The 22,109-nt window shown below is 39.1% G+C and overlaps 1 protein-coding gene across 1 annotated transcript; it reads right to left on the bottom strand.

The window, feature by feature from the left end:
• Positions 1 to 198: 198 nt before the first annotated feature.
• On the bottom strand, positions 199 to 22,074 carry LOC101170269 (dihydropyridine-sensitive L-type skeletal muscle calcium channel subunit alpha-1). Its single transcript, XM_004070697.5, has 45 exons — positions 21,633 to 22,074; positions 20,494 to 20,599; positions 17,174 to 17,313; positions 16,888 to 17,021; positions 16,608 to 16,760; positions 16,325 to 16,530; positions 16,143 to 16,246; positions 15,901 to 16,046; positions 15,735 to 15,816; positions 14,796 to 14,956; positions 14,480 to 14,705; positions 14,160 to 14,367; positions 13,463 to 13,583; positions 13,242 to 13,356; positions 13,056 to 13,155; positions 10,857 to 10,926; positions 10,470 to 10,602; positions 10,262 to 10,391; positions 10,109 to 10,168; positions 9,590 to 9,696; positions 9,385 to 9,472; positions 8,009 to 8,116; positions 7,883 to 7,935; positions 7,661 to 7,807; positions 7,358 to 7,559; positions 7,107 to 7,265; positions 6,671 to 6,781; positions 6,496 to 6,579; positions 5,515 to 5,562; positions 5,074 to 5,100; positions 4,865 to 4,990; positions 4,713 to 4,778; positions 4,548 to 4,639; positions 4,303 to 4,462; positions 4,049 to 4,176; positions 3,865 to 3,961; positions 3,690 to 3,792; positions 3,511 to 3,612; positions 3,298 to 3,431; positions 2,096 to 2,221; positions 1,714 to 1,922; positions 1,564 to 1,628; positions 1,268 to 1,314; positions 1,107 to 1,181; positions 199 to 984 (listed from the first exon to the last, which is right to left on the bottom strand). The coding sequence occupies exons 1-45, from the start codon at positions 21,815 to 21,817 to the stop codon at positions 709 to 711; spliced, it is 5,520 nt and encodes a 1,839-aa protein (XP_004070745.1). The 5' UTR covers positions 21,818 to 22,074; the 3' UTR covers positions 199 to 708.
• Between the last annotated feature and the right edge of the window lie 35 nt (positions 22,075 to 22,109).

Below are 22,109 nucleotides of genomic sequence, written 5' to 3'. Positions count from 1 at the left end.
TTGTTTTTTGTTTTATGTTTTGCGTGTGAAAGCGCAAAAGTGACATCAAATGGCACAAAGTGAGCCTTTATTAGGAGGAACTGCTCAAAGCTAGCAGTATTTCCAGCCAAACGGGCACAGTGGCAGACAGAAAAAAACGACAAAAGCCCTGCTAACTGGTCAGCATTTCAGTACCAAAGATGAAATGAGTGCAAAACATTTTTCTCAGGCTACTATAAACAACTTTATTTGCTCATATTACATAAAAATTACTAGTTTTCTGCAGAGGAAACAAATTTCAAGTTGAAAACATCCTAACATAAGCACCACGTCCCCTCTTAGATTTCTTCCACATTCATCGTAAAACTTTTCCTCAAAGTGCAGCTCATTACAAGTTGCTGACTTTTGTAGAAACACTCTAAGTAGACATTTCTTCACTGTCCTGCCTCCCTCCCTGAGTCTTCAGTAAGACGCCGTTTTCTCATAATTGTCTCTTCAGTGGAATGAATAAACCTAAATGTTTACTCCAAGAATAAAGGTATAGTTAAGCTCTCAAAATCAGAAGGAAGCTTTATCAAATTTCTACTTTATTGAGCTTCTCCCATGTTTGTCCATCTGTCTTTCAGCCTTGAGCCAGGCTAACGAATACAGACGAGCAATGGGACATCAAGCTTCGTAATGTTATGAGTAGAACTGTCATCAATTCAACCACACTAACATAACCAGCCTCTAAACTGCAGAATCTGCGTCTGACTTTTTCTGGCAAGCAGTTGTGGGAATTGGACGTTTCTTTCTCCGAACAGCCGGATCCGGCGGACCTGTGTGTTGTGCAGCAGCAGCAGGTGCTGTGGGGGGGGCAGGGACAGGACGTCTCTTTTTCTTGGAGCGTTCCATGACGACGTCCTGAGCTGTCCCTTCCATTTCATCTGCAGCCATCTCTTTCTTTGTTACAGAATCAAAGCTTGGGTTTCTGGCCAAGGAGTCAGCACCTCCTTTTACAAAAACCTGGGGGAAAGCAGGCAAACAACACTGGGATTCACACCTTTTTCTTCTTTTCAAATAGTAAATTAAGCTCAAACTCCTCCCACAAATGTCAAAATAAGAAACAGAAGTGGGAAAAAATTCACCTCCTGGAAGAGTTGATCAGCTGCTGTACTGGAGCTTGGATTCTGGGTGTCTCCGTAGCTGTGATCATAAGGAAACTGCGACGAAATCACACTCATGAGTTTGCCATTTTAGTTCCATAGAGAAATCAATCTGCTTTTTTGTTTGTTTTTTGTACGTTTACCTGTGTTCTGTCTGAGCTGACAGGAAATCTCCAGGAGCGTCTAATGTCTGAAAAAGGAAAACAAAAATGTGAATACGATTTTTAAAATAATAAGAGATTCTTTATACAAACATTTGGTTTCATTTTACTTTTTAGGTCCATTTGTCTTTACAGAATCTACATCTTAATATTCTGTGAGACTTTATTAAAGAAATTCATGAGTGGAGTCCAAAAATAAAAAGCAGAAAACTGATGTTTACCGGTACATCAATTTTATAGAAGTGATCATAATGTTTCAGCGTGTTTCTGAGTCACACCTGGCTCTGTATCCTCATACGGATTGTAGAACTCTTCTGGACTGCCTTCTCTCTCAAAATTAAATCTGAACAAATGAGTAGAGAACACAAACTCGTCATGTAAAGTCAGGCGATGAAGTGGGCTGAAGTGTGTCAGCAGTCAGGCCTCACTCTGCAAAGGCATTGTTGTTTGTGTTGCTCCCTGGTGCTGTTGTGGGGAAGAATGCTGTGTCGGTCAGGAAGGCAGAGGAGTTTGGAGGAGACTCGGGTTGGCTTTCAGAGAACTGCAGGGGCCGCTGGCTGGTCATCTGAGGTTGCTGAGCGTTAGCCGGCTCTTCAGAGAAGGAGTCCACTTGGTTACCAAAGAGACCGTGTGAGCGCTGGAAAAAGCAAGGCCAAAATGTCGAGAAATCATCATTTCTATGGAACAGATTAAAGTTTAGGACAGTTTTGTTTGTCTGCAGTTTCAGATGTTGAGCTTATATTTTAAATTTTCTAGTGAAGTTCATGCTTTGTTTGTTAGGTGTCATTCACTGCGGAGCATCTGTTGCACCTGGAAGATGGCTTCCTCTCCGGCCCCTGCTAGAGCCCGATCCATTTCCTCCTGGTCCTGCAGGTCTCCTGAAATGGTCCTGTGCATCTCTGGAGCTGCCTCTTCATCTATACTCCTCAGGCCGGCCTGGAAAACCATGTCAGGTTTAGCATTTAGCAAGATAAACAGTTTATTGTGAGGGCAGAAGACACAAACTCAAACTGAATTAAAAAATATAATAAAATGTGATTTAATTTAATTCATTTAAAAGGCACTAGTTCACAACCAAGGTTTTCTCAGAACAAGAATTATTCAACAAAGATTTATTAGTTACGATTATAATAGGGGTGGGATCATATAAATATTCTTCTTCCCACACCCTTTAAAGCAGTTAATTAAGCTATTATTAAATATTATTATTAAATATGTACATATGTACGTACATATATATCTATTTATGTATGTACGTACACACACACATATATATACATACATGTTTATATAAAATATGCCATCATTTTCTTTATTTTTTCGAATCCATTTATGAATTATTATCTGACATTTATATGAATTTTTAATAATCTTTTTCCCTTTTTTAATTGTTGAAATTGCTTGAAAAACAATGAATAATTATCCATATCATTCCCAAAATTTTGCTGTTTTTATCAGCTTAAACAATTTAGCAGCAAATAACATTGAAGGGTTTTTTGTGTTTTCATACTTATTAGCAAGCAAAAGACGACAGAGGAGAGAAAAACTCCTCCTCAAAGAAAGATTTAGGAAAGAAGCTCCAGCGGAACAAGATTCAGCTTGTGTCTAAGAGGACAAGAAAAAGACAAACACACAATACACAGGAACATCTGTAGTAATGTGAACACAGTAGGTTAGTGACTGCTGCAAAAAAGAGAACAGGAAGCAGAGGGACCAATATAAAATCCCTGAGATATTCATTCATTCATTTTCTTCCGTTTGTCCCTTTCGGGGTCATGGGGCTGCCGGAGACTATCCCGGCCACTTATGGGAGAAGGCGGGAGACACCCTGGACAGGTCGCCAGTCTGTCGCAGGGTTCCTGAGACATTTGTTGTCATTTTTACAGCAGTAAGACACCAGAAAGCAGATGAACACAAAGTCACTAAACATCTATTTAAAGACAAGAGAAATGTTAGAGCAGCAACAGCGAGAGAATAAAGCTACAATGAAGGTAATATAAAATGCAGTGCACCTGTATCTCTGGGCCTGAGGCGCTCTTCTTTGATGGACGGTAGCCGTAGTACTCCTCCTGACGCTTCATGAATTTGCGGAAATGGTCTTGAAGCAGAAAAGTGGAGTAGAACTTCCCCACAGTCACCTCATCATCTGTAGGGTACAATACCAACACCAGTGGGCTTTAGTTGAGTTATAATGTGACTCACAGTTCTTGTAGTAATAGACTTACCTCCTATAGGAGGGATGACCTGATCCAGCAGCTTCATACTGGTGCGTTTCCAGATCTGCTTTATAATAGCTCTAAGCTCCTCATTGGCCTGCTCAAAGTTTCCTGTGTGGAAGAATCAGAGGTAAGTTAAGAACATTACGTTAACCATAAAGACACCAATTGTGTATGGTGTGCTGTACCTTCTGTTTTGATTTTAAGGGCAGTCCTGACCAGAGCAAACAGGGTAGCGTTGAAGGTCACAGTTCCATCACTGTTGAGCGGCATGTTCATACCAACCAAGCGCTACAAACCAATTCACAGCGTTACACATCTTCTGCCCTAACTACAGGATGGTGTTTGCTTTCTGTGGTGTACCTTGCATGCGTCACGGTGAGGACAGAACTTTCCAAAACCCAGTGGAGGCTGGATCCTTCTTAACAGAGTTACAACGTCCAGATGCTTGATTCTACCTCTGATAGATCACAGACTTCCACCGTCAGATCACCTTAATTTTGAATATCAATAAATGTTTGTCATGACTGAAAGGGTTTAAGCTCACGTGGCTTCCGGGTCATATTCAGCCCAGATCTTCTTAAACTCATCCAAATGGTGTGGACCAAGAAGAGACCAATCCCGTGTCAGATAGTCAAAGTTGTCCATGATGACAGCTACAAATAGATTGAGGATCTGGAGACAGATAAGTACCGTTTTTTTTCTGATTTTTATAATTATTATTTAAAATATTTGCATACTTTAAATCCCCCAAAAGCCAATCCCTTCATAGTCTTTTTTTAGCAGACGGATGTTTCTTACCAGGAAGGCACAGATGCAGTAAAAGCTGAGGAAGTAAAAGACAGCGAAGTTGGACCCGCAGGTGTACTCTTCTCCTGGCAGGAAGTCAGACTTGGGGTCACATTTCTTGCCATACATTGAGGCCATCATTACCTCCTGCCAAGCTTCTCCAGTGGCACATCTGGACAAATAAAAGCATGTTGTACAGTCAGACTACATTTCTTTAGGTGCTCCTCTATTCTTTAAATCCTGGTTAAGATACTCACCGGAATAACATCAGCACAGCCTGTGGGAATGTCTGGAAGTTGTTGTTGCGGTTGATTTGGGTGCCATCCACTAAAGCGACCTTTCCAAAGATCTGAGAGATGAAAGAATTAAATCATTTGGCCAATCACCTTAGCAGAATTTAAACAGTCTGAAGTTCACTGCACCTGCATCCCAATGACAGCGTAGATGAAGAATAGCATTATGATGAGCAGAGCTACATGAGGAAGAGCCTGTTGATAAAAAAAAAACACTTTTGTCAGAAAAACAACTTACAATTAAAACTAAAAAGGATTAAAGTCATGATTAGTGTGAGGACCTGGAAAGACTTGATGAAGGTCCACAGAAGATTACGAATGCCCTCTGAACGGTTCAGCAGCTTCACCAGACGCATGACACGAAAGAGTCGGAAGAATGTGATGGAAACTGAGGCATTTTCAGACGCCTGTCAGCAAAACCATAAGAACCGAAATGGTCTTCAACGTTGAAATGCAGCAGATCTCAAAGGTTTGTAGAATTTGAACTTACCGCAATTTCTTGCATTGGATCTGTCTCCTACAAAAAGAAAAAGTCAGTTACTTTACTTACATTTATTGTACTAACGACTTTAACTGGATTCAGATGTGACCATCATCACAATGTTCAAATACAGGTTATTCCAGCAATTGTATTATTTTAACAAGCTGACCTGTTGTGTTTTGTCACCCATGCCAAATAAACAAAATGCACATGTTGCTGCTAGAATATTAATTTTTTAGTCGGTGTGGCCATTACAAGGATAATTGTGTTTAGAGGTGAACTTTGTTTTTATTCAAACAGTAAGTTTTCATACTCTACAGTCTAAAAACTGTAGAAGCACGACTGCTTTCATCAACAGGACGAGCAGCACTGGACTTAGTACAGGTCTATGTTTCAGAGGAGAACAGAGCGTTCACACAGCAAGGCTCATGCAGCAGAGCAGATATTTACTGCACAGCCATGGAGACAGTACAGTCCTCCACTGGAGGCCAGGGCAGTCTGTGGAGGATAGACACATGAGGAGTGAGGTGCATGAAAGACAATGAGATTGGTGAGGAAATAAATGCAAAAAAAAAAAGAGTATCTGTTTTTAAACTACAGATGTTTTGAATGGAGAAACTGTGACACATTTGAGCCTGTGGGTGAAGCACAGCAATGCAGTGTAGCAGTGGTAAAAAAAAAACAAAAAAAAACAATGAGAAAAAACGTTCCTACCTGATATCATCCTCATACAATAAATATAAGTAATAAAAAATTCATTGAGATTAATGAGACATTTTGTGATGGAAGTGAAGGGCCAGGCAGAATGTGGTGGAGTGGAGGATTGAGGCAAATACATTCATGTAAAAAAATTAGGAGACCCTCAGTAAATAATCAGCTGTGTCTTAAAAAATGTTCAATCTTATTTTGAAAAAAAAAAAAAAAAGAAAGTAAATGTGATGCTAATAGAACTAAAACTAAAATTGAACTTACAGAAAAAAGATCTGTACAAAAGTTCACATTTAATGGAGGTCATAGTTAGGACCTCCTGCCTCCTATTAGCTACTTTTGCTCCTTCAGCTGAAATCACGTCATTGAGAGACTTTTTTCTGACATCTATCAATCCCTTAAATGTGTCTAAACTGTGATTGGTTTAAATTTAAACATAAGCAGACATTACATTCTTTTGAAATTACATTACCATTACATTACTAAAAAAACGAAATATCAGGTTATATCACTTGAATCATTGATGTTCAAATTCATATTAAATGTGTATAAATTTATCCAAATATACAGGCTTTCATAAGGTGTTCTAATTTTTTCACATTACTGACTCTATTCTCACTATTTTTGTCTAAACAAATCCAATTTTGACGTCATACAGATCCTTAACAATGACTACAATCTAATAAAAAAATAAAAAGTCTTGTGTTTAATAAATGTACTTACATCAACTTCACTAAGGATGACATCAACAACGCTACCAATGACAATAATGAAGTCAAACACGTTCCATGGGTCTCCAAAGTAGCCCTGCACAATAGAATAGTGCGATCAGACTTGTGAAAAAGATAGATGAAGTAGTGGATAGATGCATTAGGACAAAGAGCAACAGAGCATCTACCTTAGCTTTGAAGGCCATAAGCTTGAGTATCATCTCCACTGTGAAGAGCACCGTGAAGATCAAGTTCAGAGTGTCTGATAGCTTGGTAACGTGGTCTGACTGATTGCAGTGCTGTTGGAGAAAAGGTTTTAAGCAGAAAATGCATTTTTTTATTAAAAAAATTACAAATCCTTAGCATGTGAAAAAAAAAATAGAATTCATCGCTTTCAGTTACCGTATTCTATTGAGCAAAAATGACATATGAGGATTTTAAACTGAATTTTTTATTTAAAGTTTTTTTTTTTCCAAGGAAATAAATTGTTCTAAACATTCATCAACCTTGGAGTTTTCCCGCTGAAGTAAATTTCAAAGCTTTCTAAAAATAAATCATCTAAGGATAAAATTCCAGTCTGACTCACTATAAAATGTGTATGTTCTTGGGCTGTGATTTACATACCTGCATACCCAGACACAACGTGTTCAGCATAATTAGGAAGAACATCAGGTACTCAAAGTAGCAGGACGTTACAATGTACCACACGCGATACTGGTTGGGATTCTTAGGGATGTAGCACCTCAGAGGGCGAGCCTTTAGAGCATACTGCACACACTGACGCTGAGAGGAGGCATGAGACACAGGCAGGAGGTGTGTGTTAAAAGAAAAAGGACAAGGACCCCAACCATAACTTGAGTCCTGCTTTTTAGTACCTGATTTTTGTCCAGCTCACAGTTTTTGTACTCCTGCTCGCCCTGCTCCTGGAAGGTGACGATGACGAAGCCCACGAATATGTTCATCATGAAGAAGGCTATGAGGATGATATAGATGATGAAGAAAATAGACACGTCAACGCGGTTGTTGTAGACTGGACCAAAGTCTTCTTCAGATGAATCAATGGCTCTGTATAAGAGTCTGAAAACAAAAGTTGACGAGAGGAAAGATCAGGGATGAAAAACTAGCTCCGACTCCAATGAGGAAGTAAACAAAATTACATAAATATTCTTTGAGCTCACTTTGGCCATCCTTCAAAGGTGGATACTGTGAACAGAGCCAGCATCCCGTTAAGCACGTTGTCAAAGTTAAAGTCACTATTGATCCATTCCCTTTTAGCCAACACCGTGTCTTTAAGGGAGTTCTCCATGGGCTTTATGAAGTATCCTCTGTAAATCCAAACACACATTAGCAGCAAAACGTTTCTTTTTGAGGAGGGAGATGTGGAAGGGTGACTGACTTACTGACAATCTTCTGCAGTCATTTTGGATGGGTCAGTGCAGCTGTAGAATTTGCCCTGTGAAGGAGAGGATTCATGTCATTTTCTTTATTTGGGTTTAAGATCAATGACCATATACAAAGAAAACTACCTTAAAGAGCTGTACTCCTATGCAGGCAAAGATAAAGTTGAGCAGCATGGTGACCAGCACAATGTTTCCAATTGTTTTAATGGCCACAAACACACACTGGACAACATGCTGTGGAAAAGAGAACAGCGATAAGTACTGAGAAATGGAACAGTCAAACGCTTTAAAAGTATTTTCTTTCTGTTATAAGGGCCCAAAAATAAATGAAAAATCTTTGAAAGAAGACAAGAGTATTTTTAAAATATCATTGTAAAAGTGTGTAAAAGTTTTATTTGTTCATTATTCATCAGCCGTTCTTTCCCATTACTCGTGTTCAGAACGATCTTTTCAGCACTGCTTGACCCCAAGCGTTGGTCTGGTTTTGGAAGCATTTAGATTTTGCTGTTTGAAAACCAGAATCTGATAAGACTCAAATAATTAGTCAAATATGATATGAATATTACAAATCATTTTTTTAATTTAAGTTGCCAGAAAAAATGCCTATATCATAAAGTTTCTAAAGTTTATTGAGCAAAACTACAATGCTTTTTATTCAATGACCTTTGGAGAAACACAGCATTTCATTTCACTGTGCATGGCGGTGGTTGGTTGATGGTTTGGGTTTTGCAGTCCTTGGATTGGCTGACAATTTTTCTAATAAACTACTTCAGAACGCAAAACTAAAGTTTGGGAAAGACTAAGCCATGGAGCAAGACTGTGATCTAAGAACACCAGTACCAAATGTGAACTAAAAGGGATATTCAGATGTTCTTTGATTCTTTATTTATGCTCCCCAGCTTTGATTTTCCTCCCACTTTTTTTGTAACTTTAGGGTATTCTATTTTTTCTTTTACTTTGCATGTATTACCTGTAAAAACCTATTTAAAGCAGATCAGATATCAGCCCAAAACAGCAGCAGAAGAAGACTAAAGTTGAATGATTGATTATTGATCAGACCCTTCAGGTGTTTTATATACATTCTTTAATGTGTGATGACAGCAAACAAAGTTTTGTTCTGCTTCCAGTAAATCAAGGCCAACTTTAAGCGTGAGATATATTATTAACTGGTACAGTGAATGTTTTGTAACTGCTGCAGTTCTGACTAGTGCCAGACTGTAAAATAATAAGCGACTGCTGCTGCAGGAGCTGTCAATTGTTACGCAAAAGGACAGGGGGGGGGGGGGGGGGGGGGGTTAAATCAGACTGAGGTTTTAGTCAGTTCTACAGAAATAGAATACTGACATTTGTTCATGAATGCATGAAAGTTATTATAGATGTATTCATTTATCAGCCACCTACATACAAGGTGGAGTTCTATGCAAAATTTCCAGTTTAAGTATCTTACTGATTGCCTGTATACATAATTTTTTTGAGCAGGACAGTCGATGCATGTCTTGTACCTTCAGTCCTTTGGCTCGGTTGATGGCTCTGAGAGGTCTCAGCACTCTCAGCACCCTGAGAATCTTGACCACAGAAATTGCACTGGACCTGCAGGCAGTACATAGTAAAAGCAATAATCATACATGTGTGTTTTAAAAATAAAAAATAAAAACATGTATTTCAGTGAAAAGTGACAACAGTGTCTTGTGTGATCCTGAAACTCACTCCATTCCCATGGACAGGAGCGACACTGTGACCACAATCAGATCCAGGATGTTGAAAGAATTACGACAGAACGAGCCTTCATGCATGAAAGCGCCGTACACCGTCATCTGTCCGTGACACAATAAAATAAAGTTACACTTTATATATAATTTTAGGTCTGCTTTTGTCATTCGGTTTGTTAGATAAAGAATAAACCAGAAACATTTGGATAGTTTCATCTTTATTTAATCACTACCACTATTACTACTACCTGCCTTTTCTTTTGTGTGAAATTTAGATTTGTTCAACCAAACACACAAAGTCAATAAAATACTAACTCCGTATATTAGTAAAACTAAATCTCTATAAATAAACATGTTATATTGTAATACCGGTGATATTCATTCCTCTAAGGTTAAAACTGCAGGATTCGCTGAACTGTTTATTTTTTTATTTTAAAAATGAAAACTGAGTAGCAACAAAAAGAGACGACACAAAACAACTGATCTCAAAATAGTTGTTGTTGCTTGTTGACCTTACCTTGAGCACAATCTCAATGGTAAACATGGTTGTGAAAACAATGTCAGCATAAGCCAAGATCTTTAAAAAAAAGAACAAAAACTAGGTTAAGTTCAGAGCTCAGCCTCTTGCATCCATTGTTGTCCAACATGCTGAGTCTGACTCGGCTTCCACCTCGTTTCTGTAGGACCTTGGATCGATGGGGTCCTCAGCTGCCAGCGATATGGAGGACAGCAGGATGAAAAGTAGAATCAAGTTGGTGAAGGACGAAGCGTTGATGATCTTGTAGCACAGTTTACGGAACCTGGATTGCAAAGTACAGACATGAGCTAGACAGAATTTACACATCTTTATCTTTGAAACACTTCTTTTATTATCTTACTTGTTCTGAGGGCCAAAAATATAAAACGAACTGGCTTCAGGTAATGGAACCGCTTCTTCCTTCAGCTGCAGGTCTGCCATTGGTCGAGGCCGAGGGCTTAGGGGGATTGCAGGTTCTTCCTCCTCATCATCACCTAAAAAGCAGAAAAACAGACTGCAGAACAATACCAGCACTTCAACTTGCATTGAATAAAACACTAAATCAAAGATTGGGGAGAGGATTTTCAGACTGTACGAATTATGATGGTTGTCACTCAATGGACTTAAAAACAGCTTTAAAATTCTCAGCACACAACCCAAGGAGCTGGTTGAGATCAACTGCCCTGATTTTTACCTGTCAGCAACATTAAAACAATAAATGAAGAGGAAGACAAATGAACTGGTTTACCTGGAAAATCATCAGGTGGAAATGGATCTTTCACTTCATTGACATTGGACTCAAATTCATCGACTTTAAGCTGAAAACAAAAAACAGTATAAAGTTATAATCCTTTAGCACAATCTACAGTGGTATGAGAAAGTTTGGGCACCCCTGATAATTTTCAAAATTTTTCTTCATAAATCATTGGTTGTTTGGATCATTAATTTCAGTGAAATATATCATATAGCAGATGAACACAGTGATACTTGAGAAGTGAAATGAAGTTTATTGGATTTAAAGAAACTGTGTTTTAATTACTTAAACAAAAATAGGCAGGTGCGTAAATTTGGGCACCCCAACAGAGACATGCCATCAATATTTAGTAGATCCTCCTTTTGCAGAAATGACAGCCTCCAATCGCTTCCTATAACTTTCAATAAGGGCCTGGATTCTGGTTGAAGGTATTTTGGACCGCCCGCTTTAAATCACACCACAGATTTTCAATAATATTCAGGTCTGGGGACTGAGATGGCCATTCCAGAACATTGTACTTGTTCCTCTGCATGAATGTCTTTGTAGAATTAGAGCAGTGTTTAGGGTCATTGTCTTGTTGAAGTATCCAGCCCCGGCGCAACTTCAACTTTGTCATTGATTCTTGAACATTGTTTGTAAGAACCTGCTGATACTGACTGGAATCCATGCGACCTTCAACTTTGACAAGATTTCCAGTACCTGCACTGGCCACACAGCCCCAAAGCATGATGGAACCGCCACCAAATTTGACTGTGGATAGTAAGTGTTTGTCTTGGAATGCTGTGTTCTCTGTTTGCCAAGCATACCGCCCCTTGTTATGTCCAAATAACTTCATTTTAGTTTCATCAGTCCACAGCACCTTATTCCAAAATGAAGCTGGCTTATCCAAATGTGCTTTAGCATACCTCAAGCGACTCTGTTTATGGCATGTGCGCAGAAAAGGCTTCTTCCGCATTACTCTTCCATACAGCATCTCCTTGTGCAAAGTGCGCTGAATGGTTGACCGATGCACAGTGACACCGTCTGCGGCCAGATCACGTTGTAGGTCTTTGGAGCTGGTCTGTGGGTTGAGTTTGATTGTTCTCACCAACCTTCGCCTCTGCCTATCTGAGATTTTTCTGGGCCGGCAACTCCGGGCCTTTGCTTGAACTGTGCCTGAACTTCCATTTTCTCACTATATTCCTCACAGTGGAAATTGAGAGCTGAAATCTCTAAGCAAGCTTTTTGGATCCTTCACCTAAACTATGATGATGAAATCTGACAGCTGTTTTGAGTATGGAAGCGATTCTGTAGCATAATTAAAAATAAAAGTCAAAACCAGAAATGCTTTTTCATTTTCAAAATGACGCTGCATTTTTTGACCCAAAGTTAAAATGAAAAGGCATTCCTTCAAAATGCTTTTTCCTTTTACAACCATCACAAAGCCGTCTCCTCTGCTGCTAACACAAAGCTCCACTGCTCCAAGCATCTCTGTGTCTCTTAGCAGCCGGACAGACGGAGAAATCAGTGACGTCATCGCCCTGCCTCCTCGCTGGAAATGCTTTTTCGAATTGAATATTTGCGACAATGTTCGCAGGGTGGATGTTAAAATGAAAATGCAATCCCCTCTTTGTATTTTCGTTTTTAATTATGACACAGAATAAGCGGAATTAAAGTTTAAAATGAAAAAGCATTTTGGTGGATTGCTTTTTCATTTTAATTTTGAGTCATTTGATGGAGTTACATTTTGAAAATGAAAAAGCATTACTGTTAATCCATTTTAATTGTCAAATTAGACATTTCTAAATGAATTTTGCTACACATTTACCAGAGAACTTTTTGAAAATGAAATGTCAAATACCATTTTCTTTATCGTTTTAATTAAGTGACAGAATAATCAATGTCGAAGAAGAAACTGAAAAAGCATTTTAGCGGATTGTTTTTCATTTTAATTTTGAGTCAAAAGTTCATTTTGAAAATGAAAAAGCATTTCTGGTTTTGACTTTTATTTTTAATTATGCTACAGAATCGCTTCCATAATAAACTTCATTTGCTTTCTCAAATATCACTGTGTTTTGTCTGCTATATTATATATTTAATTGAAATTGATGATCCAAACAACCAATGATTTGTGAAGAAAAATCTTGAAAATTATCAGGGGTGCCCAAACTTTTTCATACCACTGTATGTTTTACAACATCACCCAACACCAACCTTGGCGGTGGTGGGCATGCCCTCCAACTTGGCCCTCTGTTCTGCCAGTTTCTTAGCAATCCTTTCTCTTTCTTCGTCCGTCTTCTCTGGCATTTTGGACCTGGGTGTAAATCCCAAAAATAAATGAAATTTGCCAATGCAAAAACATAACTCTTCCTTTAACTTGTGTTTTAATTGTTTAACCACCTCAGCAGCTTCTTCTTCATCTTCTCTTCTGCCTTTTCCTTCTGAGCTGAAGTCAGACTCTCAGCCTCTGCCAGGTTGTCAACGGCGATGGCCAAGAAGACATTCAGGAGGATATCTGGTTACACTGAGTTCAGGAAAATTAGAACCGTGGCCATCAAAAAAGCTGCCATGCTTATCATTTTTAAGTTTGAAAAGAGATTTATGACTAATTCTCAGGATACAATTTCCACAGACGAAAAGGATGATGAAAAAAATGGAAACCAGGATGCCAGGTATGACAGGCCCTCCGTAAGCCATAATACCATTGTTCATAATGATGGTCCATTCTTCTCCAGTCAGAATCTGAGGGAAAATTACATATTAAAAAACATTTGCAAACTAAAATGACTTTTGACATTAAACTCTATCTAAAAGATCTACTCCAGTGAAATTAATGTTTTTGGTGTTTTTAACATGTCCTTGTGGCATTTTTCTCATGAAGGACACATATATATGAAGACAACTAAGCTCTAATTTGTTTTTCTTATTATTTCTTTATTCAAATAATTGGGAATCAGGAGCAAATGAAAAAATTGCCATTTGATAAAGAGCTTATTTGTGATGTAGAAAATATAATGGGCGGGCCACAAGCTCCCTGCTCCGAACTCTCAGAAAACAGGGAGGGGAAGGGGGGCGGAGTTTCTTCACACCAACAGACCATCCCTCAACTCAGAGGCGAATTTCTAATGAACTACTGCTGCTCTGCAGACAACGTCCTAGAAAACGATACAGCTTTTTAAATTTTGGCAAAAATGTGCAAAACCATAATTAAAAGACCACTGAGAACACTTCAACAATAGATAAAAAAGATTTTTGGAGTGGGGACTTTAAAACCAACAAAATAGTGTTCAATGTCAAAACACTGTCAGTCTTCCTCACCTGAAATACACTGATCAGTGCCTGAGGGAAGTTGTCAAAGTTACTGCGAGCGGGTCGGTTGTGATCAAAGTTGAATTTCCCTCCAAACACCTGCATTCCCAGAAGGGAGAAGATGACAATAAAGAGAAAGAGGAGGAGGAGAAGGGAGGCGATGGAGCGGACAGAGTTGAGAAGAGAGGCCACAAAATTGCTCAGAGAAGTCCAGTACCTAAAAATTGTAAACAGATGTTACATATTAACACATCAAAGTATAAAGGGAAAACTGTAGAGGAGTCTGAACATGTTCAACTTCTGCTAAAATGTCAAAGAGTTCGACTTACTTAGTAACTTTGAGGATCCTTAGGAGCCGTATGCACCTGAGGACAGAGAAACCGAGCGGAGCTACTGCTCCTGCAGACAGCATGATCATCTCCAGGATGCCGCACAGCACCACAAAGAAGTCAAAGCGATTAAACAAGGACATGAAGTATGCTCTTGGTCCGAGAGCATACAACTTTACAGACATCTCAAGGACAAAAAGCACCAGCAGTCCACGACTGGCCACATCTGTTGGGATGAAAGAGGACAAGAACAACATGAAACTGAGATGGGAGGAGATGAAAAGGGAAAAAGGTGTCCGGTAGTCCAAACACCAACCTTGCAGAGTAGTAAGAGATTTAGGTTGATGATGATACTCTGTGGCAATAGTCAGAGTGTTGAGGAAGACGAGGAACATCACCAGCCAGTAAAAGCCCTTCGTCTTCACATACACCAGACATTTCATCCTGAAAAAACGATTCCAACGACGGGCCAGGCGGCTAAACACAGAAAAAAAGCAGCTCATTGTGGGGCTTTTTTTGAGTTGGTCTATAATATTCCTGCTCTCCCAGTGATGCACACATTACTTCTGTCTTTAAAAGACATCAATGACTTTAAGTTTTTCTGTTCTAATTCTGTGTTGTTATTGTTGTTGAAGTAACTAACATATCAATTGTCCAATAACAGATAATCCAAACAGGGATTTGGTATCATCTGCTTCTATCCTCTCACTGCTGCAATGAATAATTTATCTTCTCTGCCTAATACCAGACGTAAGTTTGTCAAATATGCTACATTTGGTATTAACATATGTCTTTTAATTTCTAACAGATGTTCAGTGACTTTGTATTCACGCACTTCCTTATTCCTAACTGCTGCAATGACTAACTTATTTCCTTTGCAGATTGTTGCCCTACTGACCTTTGTTTCACTGAAGGACAGCCTTTGTAATTTTCCAAACTAGGATTTTTTTATATCTCTACTGTCTCCTTTTGTTAGCTGATTACAGGGACTCCATCAAAATTCCTTCAATGTAATCGGTTGGTCACTCATACAAGACATTAGTATATAAGTGAGATAATCGGTCATTATTTGAATTATCTGGATTGAACTGGATTAGAAATATTACATAGAAAAATGTTTTGTTTGATGTTTTTGGTGTTTTTATCTAATATAACCTTGGTTCTGAACTGGAGCGTTGTTAAAAAAAAGGGGGAAACAAGAATCTAATTGATTTTGTATTCTAACTTGTGTATGATCACAGAACAGAGGACTCACTAGTAGTAGATGATGCGACTTTTGCCCTCCAAATCATACAGGCTGTCTGTTTCAGAGTCTCCGTTGGTCAAAGGTAGGAGACCTGAAAGACCAAGACAACCGTTTTTAATCTGATGCAGTGTTTGCATTAGCAACAAGGGTGCTGCTGTTTGCCTACAGATCTGACCTTTGCCCTCCCTGTCTGCATCCAGGACTTCAGCATGGGTGATCCATTCCATGTATCCATGGAGGTCCTCGTCCAGCTGCTGTCGCTCCCGCAGTTTCTGGAACTCTCCTCTTGACCTGGCTTTCTCTCGCTCTTTAGTGAACTCTCTGAGTGGAATCGAGTGGTAAAAAAGCATGATTCATTTGTTTGACTGGACAACCCACAGATCAGAACAGTTAAGAAAAAAATAACAGCAGTCTTACCCGCTGAGCACGCCCAGAACGAGATTGAGCACGAAGAAGGAACCAACAAGAATGAGAGGAACAAAATACACCCATGGCCATTCATTTCCTATGGCATCATTAACCTGAGAAGATATTTAAGAACATCAGCCAGGAGCTCACGACTCACATCAAACCGAACACTAGTAAAAACCTGTACTAACCCAGTAGAGGACCTTGGTCCATCCCTCCATGGTGATACACTGGTACACAGTCAGCATTGCAAAACCAATGTTATCAAAGTGGGTGATACCATTGTTGGGACCCTCCCATCCAGGGCGACACTCTGAGCCGTTGATGGAGCAGCGGCGTCCGTTACCAGCCTGAGCGCACGGAGCAGGCAGCTCCCCTTCCGCTGTGGCATAGATGTCTGTGCACAAAAGAAAACAACAAACACTGAAAACAGGACCAGAGTGAGCATGTTGAGGGAAGTTCTTCTATACTTACTTGTGCCTGTGTAGTAGCAGGTCTTGTGCATTTTGCACTTAAAGAGCTCCAGCCCCATGATGGCATAGATGGTGACCAACAAAAAGACCAGCAGGGCAATGTGCACCAAAGGCAGTGTGGCTTTGAGGATGGAGTTCATGACCACCTGTAGGCCTTGAAAAGGGGTTATTTAAATTAAATGTAAATCTCAGTAAGCTTTGATTGCAAAGAACATCCATATGGTTTAGATAGTACAAAAAAAGCAGGGCCAGTTTTTGGGAAAAGGAGTGCAAGGTCTTACTGGGGACTCCAGAGACAAGGCGAAGGGGCCTCAGCACCCTGAAGGCTCTTAGAGCCTTCATGTCAAATCCTCCACCCTTCTCTGTTGGTACTCCTGCGATCATATTGATGGTATCCAAAGCAAAGGTGAACAAGCTGCCCAAGTGAACAAGCAAGCACAAAAGACAAAAAGAAGGGAAGTTTTAAAGCTGGCACTCTCAGAATCCACTTTTTTTTTTTAAATTTCAAAAAGTGGCTCTGCTCTTTGGCATTAGAGTCCTCTAGCTGCAGCTCAGAGCTCAGCTTACCCCATGAAGACGATGACGAAGTCCAATATGTTCCAACAGTTCCGTAAATAGGCCCCTTCGTGGAACACGAGCCCATACGCCACAATCTTCAAGAAGCACTCCAAAGTAAAGATGATCAAGAAGATATACTCCAGACTCTCCTGCCGCAGGACATATCGAGCATTTCAATTTTAATGAAAAAGTTCTTACATTCAACTCTCAAATTTCCTTTTTCCCCCTCTGGTCAAGCATCATCTGTTTGTATTATTTTCAGTCTTTACTTAAATTTAAACAATATGTGAATTTATTATCCTGAAAGAAATCAGAACTATGTTCTCCTGAGTTACAGTTCTGATGTTCAACAGGAAATTAGATGATCGGTTGTACTAAATGAAATAAATAAAATCTAACACATATTACATGTCCACACATATTGTATTTACTTAAAGCCTATAAATGGATTAAATTCAGTGGTGATACGTGAAGCAACCATTCCTCCAATCATCAACTTCACAAGATAACAAACAGATGTTTCCATTCCTTTTTTAGAGGTAAAATAAAAAAAAGAAAGAAAGCAAAAAGTCAGACAATATTGAAAAGAAAAGGATTACTGCAAATTCTGTACATGAAATGCTGTTTCCAACACGTTGAAAACCAATCAGGTCTAAAACTTTGACCCATTTAGAGAATCCATCTGCACCCTGACGGTAAATCCAATTCACTCAGTCTGTAAGCCAATACGGCTGTAAAATTACTGAAAAAAAGCAAGCATCTGTCAGCTTATGACCCATCTCAGCCTTTCTGTAAACAGGCCTTGTCACACCAATGCTACTGATACCGCCTTGGCTGACCTACATCTGACAGCAACAGAGGAGTGAACCCTCTCTTCTTTCATTTTCCCTTCGAAGGAATGTCCTGTAATGTGTGTAAGAAAGCTTTGGGGGGCGGGGTTACAGTAAAAAGAAATGTCTTAATGTGTTTATGGTTTTTATTTAGAACAAAATACATCAGCTGATATCTTATTATTCTGGACTTTCTTGGCAGACAAAGACAGAAATACAAACGATTTCCTTTACAGCAGTGACAGAGAAAATGTAACAGGATGTATCCCGCATGCATTTAGTAAAATCCCATAATCAGAATTTGCTGGATCCTTTGACAACAGTGTTGTCAAAGTTTCAGTAACTTGCTTTTCTAAAAGTAGGGTTTTGTTTTGGTCTTCCTAAAAAAACTTTACATTACATACCATTTCTCAATCAATTGGTAATCTTGTGGTTAAATCCCATTCTTAAGTACATCTACTATAACTGAAAGTGACTTTTTTTCTTTTCTTTTCTTTTGCATCTGACTCATTAGTGTGTGCCATGGGTTCCACCAGAGCTTTCATTAGACGCTCTCGCATTAAAGTCACAGCCTTGTCCCACAACCAGGTCACACAAACAGAAGTAAAAACGTGCGTTTCTTTGTGCGCCACAATTCTCGGTATAAAAACCAAACCGTATGTTACACCATAAAATCGAATCGAGGGGAAAGTGAATCGTTGCCTCCCTACTGCAAAGCAGTATGTTTATGTTGAAAGTGTCAAACAAACATGTGTAAAGGTTTGAACTGAGTTATGCACTGCAAAAACTGAATCATAATAAAAATACCTTTGTTTCAAGAAAAACTGTGTTATTTCCTGTCTTGCAAGAAAAATAATCTTATCGTGAAAGTTTTTCAATAGCAAAAATAATCTTAGTTAGAGAAAACATGTCTTAATGACGAGAATTCTCTTCTTACAATAGTAATTCTAGGTAAGGCAATTTTTCTTACCTATTTGACAGATTCTTTTTCTTATTTAAAGAAAATCTGCCAATAGGGTAAGAGTTTTTGACTCATTTCTAGAGGGCATGTTTTTGCAGTGTGGGAAAAGTGAATCGTTGCATTCTACTAGTCATTTGGATAGGAGCAGGCACTAACATAAATATTTTGAACATGTTTGAATGAGTCAAAGTCACAAGAAAAGTTCCGCTAAACATCTATAAAATCGAATTATGCAGAACAGTCTTTGCTGTAAGCAAATGCAGAATGGTGATTGGTTCAAGCAATCCGTATTGACAAATATCAAAATATCGACTCTGCAAAACCCAAAAAACTGTTTTCTTCTGGGCTTTTAAAGTTAACTTTACATTTTTTGTTTGTTTGTCCGATTTGGGTAGCAGTTATTAACCAAAAAGTATAATAAATATATAACAAAATCAAAAAGAAAAAAAAACAGCAACCAAATTTGACTCCACGGTTTCTTCAGGGTTAAAATAAAAGCAGTTTTTTTATATCAATACAAGTTTTAATTTCATCTGTCCATAGCCTGTTATCTCAGAATAACTGAAATGTATATAAATGTTATTTTTTTATTACTAGTTTGGGGTTATGTCTTCCTTGATATTGAACCCCTCTTTGATTAATTAACAAATATGGCCACAAAAATAGTCAAAGATCACAAATGTTCCCCACTGATTTTCATTGAAGCTTTAAAATATTTTACAATTTACTCCAATGCGTCCTTAGCATTTCAAAGTAAAGAAACCAATGTTAAAGTTACAACATTGAGTTTTATTTGTGATGCTTTGCCAGGGGTCTTCGTCTCCAGGACTTGAGGGCCAGCATCTAGCTGGTTTTTAAGAAATCCTGTCTCGTCTGCTGCTGACTACCTGAATCAGGTGTGTTTAGCCAATAAGGAGGTTCGATGACAGGTTAGTTGGAAAACATATAGGAAACCGGTCCTTGAGGTCTGGAGTTTAAGTCCATCCTTTTTGTCTGCACCACTAAAAAGGATGAACACTAAAAATTCATGGTCTTTCTGTGTCCTTAGAACACCTCTCACTGAATATTCCACATCATATTAAGCTAAAAAAATTAAGTAACCTTTGACCTTTTTTTGCTTATTTTTTCAATGATGTGACATCATAATCCTTAGGTTTGTGTCCTTGAAGAGTCTTGGTTAGAAAATGATGACATTTAACACCTTAAGAGTTCCTCACCACAACAGAAAAGTTATCAACGTGTGCCAGACTGCTTAAATAGGAATCCTATATAAGCACTAAGTTATGTTTGAGGGGATTTAAAAATGGCTTTCTAATCACACAAGTGAGCAGCTGAAACCCTCAGCTATTAAAGAGCAGGCTTTGTCAACTTTTAGGCATCACAGCACTCAGCAAGTGAACATGACTATTTATATTTTCTGATCACTGCTTGAAGGAGGAGTTATTATGGACGTTTGCATAAACAGGACTGAATATGACCGGTTTTCTTTGGGCTGTTGGCTTTCATGTACGTCAGAGAGGGCCATTACTCGCACTTACCAAACGTATGTTGGTGTTATTGCTATCCTCTTCAGGCATGGGCAGGAACACTGCTAAAGCCACACAGTTCGCAAAGATGGTCAATAAGATGATGATCTCAAACGTTCTGGACGGAAAAAGTCAAGTTCATAACATTACATATGAACAGATGTAAAACATTTTGGATGTGTGAGAGATTCTAAGTGAAAATGATTTCAAAAGTGCAAAAACCTTTCGTATTATAAAAATGAAAAGCATCAACTTAAATCCTGTCTGAAACATCATCCCTAAAATCACCCTCAGGGTAACAGACAACACTCCTAATGTAATCCTGTCTGCTCCACTTCCCCATTCTCACCTGTAGGGGGCTCTCTAAAAGAATTCCCCTGCCAGGTCAGCATCATGTCGCTGTGATGATGAGGGACAGCTGCAGGACCCCAGAATATGACAAACCATTTAAACATGGCCCACTCATCAGGGAAATTTTGCTCACTTGAACTGTAAGATATTCATGTGATTTGATTACTAGTAATGTTGCTCTTTATGGTACTAAGCGCTACACTAGAACAGCGAAAATGAGTGTTTCCTGCTGCTATTATTCCTTAGGGTTAGACAGAAAATCATTTTAAAACTTTACAAAACGTTAAATATATAATTGCAACTTTCCTCATAATATTCAGTTTTATAGATTCAATTTGTGTATTTAAGCTGAAAGGGTGTCACTATTTATGTATTTTTAAAGCCCCTGGGTACATGTGGTCAATGAAACTCATCCATTCTGATTTAGAAAAATATGTTATAATAAATAAACAAAACAGGGTTACCACAGGAAAATTCATGCCTTAGTTTCATCAACAAACAGATGCTTTGAGAAATTCTTCTGCATTTAATCCATATTTCCTAACTATTTAAGACCTAAAAGATGAAAAGGCCATCAATACTTCCCTCCAACACTCCCAGACAGAGCTCCAGCTCAACAACAAACACAGAAACAATCCGTAGAACCAAACTAATATGTTTATACTTCAGTGAAGGTTTAATCAGATTTCAAATAAGACTTCAGTAATTTTGTCACAGATGAAACATAAGTCACTGCTCAGCAGAAATTCTGTAGGTAGGAATGCATGTGTGTACATGTGAATGAAGTTTATAAAGGATACTTCCACTCTACAATGTTGGTGCAGGCCTTGCGGAAGGGATTTTTAAGGGAGAAGAGGAAAAGGGTTCTTGCAGGGCGAGGGTTTCCTCCTGTGGCCTGGAGCTTTTTCAGCTTCTCCCTCTGCTTCCTCTTCAGCTCTTCCTCGTTCATGATAACCGACTTGTCGCCTCCTGCGTTGGAAGCCATCCTGAGGCCTCAATCTGACACCAACTCCCAATTCCAGAAAAACGTATGAGCTCTCAGCGTAAAATCCACAACACAGGCGCAGCTTTCCTCCCTCCTCTCATCGGGCCTCTGATCCCCAGACGCCGAGCTAGTGGGTTCCCCCGCCCCTCGTCTCCCTTCTCCTCCTGACTCTGTCTCCCTCACACAGAGCCACAGACCTCCCCTCCAGCCCAAGGAGCTCTGACAGAAAAGTTCATCTCGGCAGAGAGAAAAATAACAGGGGCCCAGAGTGGCTGGAGGAGCAGTTGGCCCT

Source organism: Oryzias latipes, chromosome 7 (assembly GCF_053564925.1).
Source record: "Oryzias latipes strain Hd-rR chromosome 7, Olatipes_Hd-rR_3.1".
NCBI classification, from domain to species: domain Eukaryota; kingdom Metazoa; phylum Chordata; class Actinopteri; order Beloniformes; family Adrianichthyidae; genus Oryzias; species Oryzias latipes.
The sequence above is the reverse complement of the archived record's forward strand: the minus strand, read 5'-3'. Positions and strand labels throughout refer to the sequence as shown.